This window comes from Dinoponera quadriceps, unplaced genomic scaffold (genome assembly GCF_001313825.1).
Source record: "Dinoponera quadriceps isolate SergipeBrazil2010 unplaced genomic scaffold, ASM131382v1 scaffold96, whole genome shotgun sequence".
Lineage (NCBI taxonomy): Eukaryota > Metazoa > Arthropoda > Insecta > Hymenoptera > Formicidae > Dinoponera > Dinoponera quadriceps.
The window spans coordinates 261,153-271,675 of NW_014554269.1; the positions used below are offsets into that span (position 1 = coordinate 261,153).

Below are 10,523 nucleotides of genomic sequence, written 5' to 3' on the forward strand. Positions count from 1 at the left end.
AACTAAAGTTAAATGAAATTAATATGTTACATATTAAGTAATAATATATAATACTTTCAAAGAACAAATGAATACATCGTGGACAAATATATAATATTATAATTTTACTAGTGAACATAATTTTTTTAAATACGTATTAATAGGAAAAAAATATTAGGCTAATGTTTCGAAAGAAATGTATTATTCGAAAAAAGTTTCAGACAAAAGTTGTAAGATCGTGAGAAACATAAAATAGTAATATTATTACATTATTGAAATATTTTTTTAAACGTTATTTCGGGGTCAAGTTTAATTTTTTAAATAAAATCATATAGTCTTTTTTAACATAAATTGATTCCTTTGATTGTTGTACGTATAAAAATATTGGGATAAAATCGTCGAAAATATATAAATTTTCTAAGCGATTTTACTGAAACAGGATAAAGTATAAAACATCTCGAAAAGTATACACCTTTCGATGTTTTGCTCCCAATGCTTTTCCACTAAAAAAATTAAAATTTGGCTTAAAATAACGTTTAAAAAAATAGCTTAACAATGTAATAATATTTAAAAACTAATTTTTCGCGGAAAAAATTTGTTTTCTTTCCAGCGACTGAAAAATGTCTTTTTTTTTTAATTATAATCATGTTTTTCCAATTTTTTCATAAACTACGATTTTACGATTTATTCATAAATTTGCTTAGAATTGCAGCGCAAATCTCGAAAGTATTGCAAACGCAGATTATCCTAAACGATGTTCTTGTATTGGCATATAACTCGAAGCCACGTTCAAAGTTTAACCATCTTCGGACAAAGGACAACGGCTAAAATCAATCTTATGACTCGTACGCGATCGGACTCGACGCTCTTTCGGGGAATTTAACGCGGCTTTTTCGATATAGTATTTATCTTCTTTTTTTCTCGGTAAATATCCAGCCAGATGCGACGTTTATCGATTCACTCGAATAGTTCGCCGAGATATTATTTATACATATGTTCGTTATCAAATGTTATAATGCACCGGGTGAGAGCTTTGAGCTGTCGCGAAAAGTCTTTCGCGACACCTCGCGCGCAGCGGAAGGCCAAGCCGCTAACGTGTGCATACGCCAAGAATTTTCGGCGTTACGCAATTGCGCTATTGCACCGAGCGCGGCAAGCTTGCGTGATCCTTCACTCTTCCAAACGAAACATGACATCGCGATCGCGTTCGAGATACGATAAATAAAACCCATCGCACGTAAATCTGCACGGGAGCGTATACGTAGCGCGTAACGATTCGCACGGAGACGAGCCGGGTTTCCCGACAGACATTGTATACCACCGGGACCTTTCGTCATTCGCGCATCCACGCCAATTTATATCTGTTATTGAAGCCCGATTTACGTCGTATTTCCCGCTATTGACGCGTTACTTCGTTCGTACCTTGCATTCGATTCTGGCGCGACAGTCTTTACGATGCAAGTTCGAATTTTCATTTTTTTTTCTATCTGACTATCTTCAAACAGAGAGAAAAAGATACAGGGGGGGGGGGGGGGGGGGGTNTACTTGATTATACCGATTACAGTTGAATTAACTTGTTCTTCGATCGAAGAAATTGAAACCGGTACGATCCGGTTCGTCCTACGCGCCAATTTTCGACAGCGCAAACGTAGAGAGATCGTTTACGGGTGACCGCAACATCGAAATACGACCTCACCGCGATTACATCAATTTCCATAATATACTGAAAAAAAGAAGTGCTATCGTTCAAGTAATATTTATTTAATCCAAGTAAAATGGTTACTGCAATACTCCTTGGCAAATATTTACTAGAAGTTAAAATATAATTGATTATATGCAATACGATACTTCTTTCGTATAAATAGATATTTATTTGTATGTGTCAAAACACAATTGCTACAAGTATTATATTATAATAATATTAAAGATGCCAAAATATATATTTTTAGATATAAAATTAATATTTAAAACTGAAAAATCGAAATTTAAGACCACTTCTTTAATGGAAAAATTACATAATTCTAGCAAATATTCCCTCGAATTAGAAACATTTTATACTCACATTCAGTATTTCATTTACAAATTAAGGTATTACTGCATCGAAGTATTTACTAAAAGCTTAAAATATATTTAAAATATATTAAAAATATATATAAAATTAAAATATATCTAAATTGATAAAAATATTACTTGATTATAGAGGGTGAAAAACAATTAATTACGTTTACTTGATTATAGCACTATTTTTTTCGGTATATAAATACTATACAGCGTGTCTCAGCATAGAAACATCTAAATATCTTGGAAGTTTAAATATAGGGATCCCAAAAAAATCGAAAAAAGTCCATTAAAAAAATTCTCTACCATAGGTATTCCTCCTTCGAAATCATTCAAAATTTATACATGTCCTCTGAACATTTTTCATATTATTAAAAACAAAGGAGATATTTAGGTATTCTTTTTATGCCTGGAACATTCTATATAATTAGAACAAGTTATCATATGCTGCAGTAATATACGAGATTAAGTTCAAATAGACGCGAGAATAGGTACTGTTAGAAAGTCAAAATTTCGCCGAGGGGTTAGCGGGAGAGTGAAATTGGTAAAGAAAGTAAGTAAAATAAAAGTATATTGTGTAATCTGAAAACTTACCTTCCTCGGCGTTCAGGTCCGAGAACTTGATGCCGCCGCTGAAATGGAAAAAAAGCAGACGGCAGATGAGACAACTGGTATAATAAACACACTATCAAATGTGTGTGTGTGCGCGCGCGTGCGCGCAACGTAACGTTTATTAATTCACTTTAATCGGTAGTATCGAGACTGACTCGACGGCGATACTTATTAGTGTCGATGCATTTCGATGCCCTTAACGCATGTAGCGCTGCAGAACAGTCGAGCGCGTTGAAATCTTTTGAACGTCAATCTTTACGGAACAACTGTTAAGATGTAAAGAATAATCTTTACATCTTTGGCTGCAACATGAACTTGTTCCAGTGAAAGTGGCACGTTCTAATCTTTTCGTTCTTCGTGTAAATTTACTCAAAAAAGTATTCGTCTCTTTCTTTTATTGTTTCTTTGTACGAATATATACATAATGTGCGACTATACATTATCCGCACGACTGTATATATGTGTATACATAAAAATTTAAATTTTTTTATATTCATGCTATTATCTATGAAAGACGACAGACCCGACAAAGTTGCCAAACGGCGGGGGAAATTCTTTTTTGTAATACCTACCTCAATAACACAGTGGCAGTCTCGGGGACGCGGAACACCTGAAAAAGAAGGGGAAATACCACCGTTCTTCTATCAAATTCACAACGATAAGAGCCCCCCGAAACTAGTTCGTGTATCGTTCGCTCTCTTTTTCCTTATTAAGGAACAGGAAAGAACCGAAGAAACGCACCAGGCTTTTTCTCGCGATGTGCGTACTGACATAATCGTTTTAATCAAGCGCTTGAGATTGGCGTAATTATTAAAAAAATAAATTAATGAAAAACATCGGAAGATAACGGTTTTCGTTACGATAGCCGTTCACACTGCAAGATTCGCGAGTTCGCTTCAAGCGGCGGCTGGGCGCGAGCAGATCGCGAAGATTAAAAATACCACCTCCAGAATTCGTGTCTAGAGCTTGTCGTTTCGGGGGACTATTATGACATAATAGTTACATTATATGATACGATAAAGTACAACAATACGTCGATCACATGACCATTGAATAGCGATATAAGACGGAACGCCGCGAGTGTCGTACGTTTGGAGCGGAAAACAAATCGCTCGATGAAAAAATTCGCGACGACTCGACACGTTCTTTCTCTCTCGCGAAAATTTAATTAAGTCAAAACTCAAAAGATTGCCTACCTTCCAGCCCATGTTCTCAAAGAAGGTGCATAACCTGGCCTGGCTGGTAGTTTTGCCACCGCATGGTCCTGTAAGCATAAATGCAAATGTTACATTTATATAAGAACAAACATGAGTGAAAATATAAGGAAAAAACATAAGAATATAAACAGAAAGATTTTTAAACATATGATTTAATGAGACGAGTCAACAAATCTCTGAAATGTTTATTCACAGCATCAGTTGTTAGGCCCATTTGAGATCCAGGGACTCGTAAAGAGATCTAAAAGGTATTTTCCCGATGAAATAGTAAGCGCTAGAACGATAAAGAAGCAATATAACATTCCAAAGGGACACACTGGTTGCTTGTAGGATCGCTTGGTCGGTCTTAAGAGAACCCGAAAAGATAACTTTCCCTATGAAATAATAAACGATGGAATAGTGAAAAAATCGTACGACGTCCCAAAGGAACGAACGGATGATTGTTTATGAGCTAAAACGATTTTTCCCATTACAGAATATTAAGATACATTAAAAGGCATTAAGTAAATATTAAAAAAAAAATATACGTACAGAAAAAATATAAAAACCTTTGAAAAAAAAAAACATCAAATAGACATTAAAGGGAATATATTGCGTAAACATCAAATAGACATTAAAGGGAATATATGGCGTAAACTTGTATTTAAAATATTTGATTGCTACGAATGTTAACGTGCCATGCGTCAAATACGTCGGATTCTTTGAATTAAGTAACAATATCATATCGGGATTCTTTCCCCTTAAAGCAAGATTCGATCGGTCTAAATAATATCGACGCACGATTGATTTGATTACAAGGATAACAATCAACCACAATATATATGTTACGAAGTATATCATAAGAAGTGGATTTTATTTTGAACTAGAAAGAAATAGAGATAAAAAGACATGAAACAAATATTCGTTCCGACTACAGATCAATAAGAATATTTTAGTTTGCATTTGTGTCTCACAATAAATATACAAATACAGATTCATATTGTTCACGGTAATACGAAAACGGGTTTACAGTAACCTCATATCGTATTGGACCGCTACATTTTATAATATACGGCAATTTAAAAAAGAAAAAATCGACGATATGAAGGTACACTAAAAGGCAGATGCCAATAAAAGCCAAATTGAATGTAATTGATGCGCGTCGACACGGCTATTAACCACTCGGCGCGATGCATCACGCTCGAGAATGCAGTGACGGCATCAGTCATTAGGCCCATTTGAGACCCTGGGACTCGTAAAGGGGCTCAAAAGGAATTTTTCCGATGAAATAATAAACGGTAGAACGATAGAGAAATAATATAACATTCCAAAGGGACATATTGGTTGCTTGTAGGATCGCTTTGTTGCTCTTAAGAGAACCCGAAAGTTAACTTTTTCTATGAGATAATAAACGATGGAATAATGGAAAAATCGCACGACGCCCCAAAGGAACGAATGAATAATTGCAGGGTCACTTTATCAAATGAGACAGATGCATAGATTTTAATTAGACAGAGGATCCAGAGAACTCAGGAACTATCAGGAAGAATAGGAAAGAGGCCTCTGAATATTTCACTCCGTCACTGCGAGAACAGTATTATTAGTGTTATTAAGCGTTATTACTGGAACTACGTGCATTGTCTTTTCTCCCGACTCGGTCGATCGAAAACGTCAGCACGATCAATCGCGAATAAATTGGTCTCTTAACACATTAACGGCGGGCGATCTCGACGAAAATATGCTAGGTAGCGCGGCGGCCGCCCGCCTCGTTTTTCGGCCTAGAGCGGGCGATATTTTGTGTGATCATAAAAACTTTAAGGTACAGTCGAGCTAAATCGTAGTTACTACGACTCCCGTCTTTAAGCGGCAGTCGAGCCAAATCGTAGTTACTACGACTCCCGCCTTTAAGCGGCAGTCGAGCCAAATCGTAGTTACTACGACTCCCGCCCTTAATGTGTTAATAGTTCGTTCCGCCGGATTTATCGCAGTGATAGCGAAGTTACAGCACATGAGACCAATTACTGAATAATGCTGACGTTAAGCTCAAACTTTTTGCGGGATACGTGAAATTTCTGGAACGAACTGGGAGATTCAATCTTTTTCGAGGAATTTATAAAAGAGCCATGTTAAGTAATACGAAAGAGAAGTCGTCGCCTCGGAAATGACTGAAGTGCCGGAAAATTTTTTGGGAAAATCGATTGTGGATAACATTTCGATTATAATAAATGTGTTACCTAGATTCTTCTCTTATATTTTTGGTTCATGTATTAAATATATGTAGAAATGAGATAAAAATATAGAACAATACGTCCAAATGAGACTTTTCGACGTACAGTAGAGAAAAAAGAAAATATGCTAATTAAATAGCTTAGGAAAATTATTTCGGTCGATTAGTTTCGATTTCCTCGAAAATTCCTGTTGCGTTACATGGTGTCATTTGTCACTGATACGTCGCATCGTGCTACGTCACGAAGGACAATAAATGAATAGAACGTAAGACAGTTTGATAAACGTCCATTGATATTGTTCATGTTATCTACGCAACGCGACACGTTCTTCGACTCCCGATTTCTAAGCGCCTCTTCAGTCGATAAATGATTAGGGACGGCTTATTACAATGTGTCAGAGAAATCAAAAGAATTGTTGACAATTGCAAGTCAGACACAACACGAACTAATTGAAATTATATACAAAAATTGACCGTTGTGTAGTGTTTATGTAGTCTTTAAATGCACCACGTATTTATAGATGAATTACAATATTTTGTCCAGGAGGTTTCATGATAGGCCAATTTTCATCATGTTGTATTTGTTCAATAACATGCATGTTATTTATGATATATATTTGTTAAATAACGTGATACATATGTCCCATAATATTTAATACGAGTAGTTTATGATTATGTTCTCTTCGTTTTAGGGCTTTAGAAACCGTCCATAACGCGCTACATTACGTAACTCATAAACGTAGTCATAAACTTATCCCATATAATCAGTCCCAAAAAGGTTGCAGAACATTTTTTCATAAGTTTCGGAATGCGTCCCATGTCCAATAAGAAGGTTTATTTTTTGGTAATTCTCAGGATATATGGTTAGTCACAAAAAGGTTGCAACATTTTCTTTTTGACGAGATATTTCGACTTCAAAGGTCTTCGCACAAAAACGTCCGTAACTTATTACGTTAAGATTTTCTTTCTGCGTTGACCTTCTTACTTACTCTTAGGTATGGTTACTCATAGAAAAGTTGCAACACTTTCTTTTCGATGAGTTCCGCAACGTGTCTCGTATTCAGCAGGAAAACGTATGGTCAGTCGCAAAACGGTTGTATCACATTTTTGTACAAGTTTACAGTTTCATAATGCATCCCGTGTTCGATAAAATTTGCTGTTAAGTCATTCTCAGGAGATACATTTTCCTATTGGATATGAGATGCGTCGAGGAAACTCGTCGAAAAGAAAGCGTTATAATTTTTTGTGACTGGCCATACCTAAGAGAAAAAACTCGACATAACGTGATTCGTTACGAACTATTTTCCATGGAGGCTCTTAGAGCCGAAATACCAATACTGAACGGCAAGTTCAACGTGGGCGACCGGTAATCCACGTGGAACGGAACAAGCTAGAAAGATTGCGCGCAGTCTTGGATGTTGAACGAGCTATCAAGCGACCACGTTTGCCGCTAAATTTGGGAGTCCGATCCTCAGGAAGCTTCTCGATGTTCTCTCAACGTTACGTCGAGAGACTGGCGCGTCGAATTTCCTCGTCTATGTCACTCAACAATCGTTCATTCGCCTCGTTCGCGCGAACTGAAATTGATCACACGACTCGACGACCATTTAGTACTCACGATAGGCGAACGGAAATAGCCGGTGACTCGGCGCTTTTTTTCCTTTTCTATCACCTAACGTTCCTTTTTCTGACGCAACACCGGCCGTTTTTCTCCCGAATCACCCGGTAGAACCGCGGCCGCGGAAAGGCTCGCGCGTGTCCCCGCGTGGGATCGATCGATATCCGCGTGACTACAATAACGCGCGACGACTCGCGAAATAGGAAAGACGTAGAACGGAAGGGATGAAAGTCGCCTAACCAAGTTCCCGAGGATCTCGTTCAATCCGCTCTAATTTGGATCGCCAAGTACGTTTGATCAAATGGGAGACGGACCTGCGGTTACGGCGCGCCCGGCTGGCGCACCTGTACAATACGGCACTGCAGGCGCGACACCGACGTGCACGCTCCGCGAACCCTATTCGATCGAAGCTAATCGCAACTCTGGGAAATTATACATCGCGAGCCGCGTGACCGACCTCTAAGTCGCGCGACTCCGTCGTCGGGGTGTCCCGTTCACCTCACCCTCGCGAACTATGCACACAGGTGAGCGATCCGCCATCCCCCGCGCGGGAGCGATAAGCGCATACGAACGACAACAAACATTCCACGTACCTCCAGTCAGCACGAGTCGGTACACGCGTTTCTGATCCATCGTTGCGTGCTTCGTCGTCCACTCCCGGTTCGGCCGAATCGTACTCTTGCTCGTTGTTCTGCTCTCGCTGCTCCGCAAGCTCTCCGCGATGTCTCCGTGCCTATCCTCGATGATGCTCTTCCGGCGAAGATGGTGTGCAAACGTGCGTAAGGCGACAGTCGATACTACATGAATACCTGATGATACATCTCGAGACACTGCGCGCACAACCGCGTGCTTGAACGATGCATGAGATACTACACGACGGGGCGACGATGACGAAAGATCGCTCTCAACGAGAAACCGCGGCAAACGATACCACTCGAATCGTAGCACGATGCTAAGAATGCACGTCCGTCACGCTGCACCGTTCGGAAGCTTCTGAAGTGAGTCGCGCAGCTGGTCGCCGCTCGGCGGCCATCGTGTGGAGGGGAAAACTGCCCGAGCGCATGCGCAATGGCTCGAGGTAGGGAACAAGTTCGACATGCACGCTCGTGTACGCTCGTGTCATGCTACGCAACGTAAACGTGTCGCTCGCTCACAGCCGAAGCTAGGCACGTCATCAGTCTGATGTTGCGATAGAAAATTAGAAAATAAATCAAATATCTATGTTTCACTTTTTAACCTAAACCTTTTCTTGATTGGTCAAGCCTATCTTGAGTCTCCAACCGCGACTAGTCACAGTCCCGAACGTCTCCTGTGTCACACGTCACTTTTCGATTATGATTGGCCGGTTTATCATTGCAATTTGTCGAGATGTCCGCGCCAAATTCGAATTCTTTCTCGCGATATTTTCATATGCTATTACACATAGAATAAATACGGAAAAATACAGTTTTACAGGAGTGTGTAACATTGTTGTATGTATATCCGAAACTCACGAGGTTTTACAATCCTAAATATATTACTTATATATATATATAACATAGTTACGGATATAATAAGTAATATGCTTAGTTAACACATTCAGTTGCTGTTTATAACAGAAATAAAAAGATATAACAGAAATAAAAAGGTACATAAGAAATATAGTATAAGAAATATAGTATAATAGTTATATTACAGTTTCGTCATTTTACTGTTTTTTTATACATAACTGCACAATCAATAAATTCAATTTTTGCTATATAACTTGGAAATTAAAAATTATATAACGGATATGTTATAATAGTTATAGGGTGGTATTCATAGTCGGATCTTATATTTATCATCTTTAGATGTTTCGTAGCCATTGAAATGAACCGTACAATATTTGAAGATGAACTTAAGACGATTTTAAATATAACATAAAATATGAAGTAAGATATTTATATGTATCATTACTTGTACTTTTGAAAGAGGGTTAATTTTATATAATAACAACGTAAAAATCATTTTTACGCTATATAAAATGTGATTTAAAATTCATGTTATATACGAAGGCGGTTCAATAAGTACCCGTGTTAGACGACAGAGGGCGTTCCTGAGGGAAGTTATTGTTATCATCGTGTGCTGTCATCTATCAAACGACGGCAAAACAAATTGCAGACTGATTGATAGATTAGTTTGGATTTGGCAGCCATTCGAATAAGACGTGTTTCGTGATTTTCGCTAAGATGGAAAAAGAGCAGTATCGTTCGGTAATTCGCTTTTTGATTTTGGATGGGAAAAAATGCGAGGAGATAAAAGCAAAGTTGGATGCTGTTTATGCGAACACTTCGCCATCTATGACCACAGTTAGATATTGGTTCAACGAATTTAACCCTTTGGGGACGGAGCCGCTCGACGGGCGAGCGTCGCTGAGGACGAGAGGTATTGGAGTGCGCAGTAAAGAAAATAAATACGTTGAACGTTATAAAAACTAAGGCTCTATTTAACACAAGAAAAATTTTTCATAAACGGTAAAACGGCATGGGCGGCTATATGCCGACACTCGTCCCCAAAGGGTTAAACGTGGGCGTACATCCGTTTTTGATGAGGAGCGACCAGGACGCCCGGCAAACGTGGTTACCGAGGAAATCATTCAAAAAGTCCATGACATGATTCTCGCTGATCGACGAACGAAAGTGCGCGAAGTAGCAAAGGCCGTGTCGACCGGAACGGCAATTAATATTTTACATGATAAGTTGGCGATGAAAAAATTATCGGCCCGATGGGTGCCGCGATTGCTCACGGTGGACAACAAGCGGATGCGGCTGTTAACTTCGAAGCAGTGTTTGGAACAATTTAAGCGAGGTCCGAA

General features: G+C 38.7%; 1 protein-coding gene across 2 annotated transcripts in view; it reads right to left on the reverse strand.

Annotated features, from left to right (window-relative positions):
* The window catches only part of LOC106752288, a 19,799-nt gene extending 10,815 nt beyond the window's left edge, over positions 1 to 8,984 (reverse strand). The window contains exons 1-4 of one of the 2 annotated variants that reach the window (XM_014633872.1): positions 8,284 to 8,980; positions 3,846 to 3,913; positions 3,222 to 3,259; positions 2,632 to 2,669 (exon numbers count right to left, since the gene is read on the reverse strand). In XM_014633872.1, the coding sequence (XP_014489358.1) occupies positions 2,632 to 2,669; positions 3,222 to 3,259; positions 3,846 to 3,913; positions 8,284 to 8,323 (184 nt within the window). In that variant the 5' untranslated portion in view covers positions 8,324 to 8,980. Of the gene's footprint in view, positions 1 to 2,631; positions 2,670 to 3,221; positions 3,260 to 3,845; positions 3,914 to 8,283 lie in introns of both variants that reach the window. The other variant, XM_014633882.1, reaches the window with a different exon arrangement.
* Between the last annotated feature and the right edge of the window lie 1,539 nt (positions 8,985 to 10,523).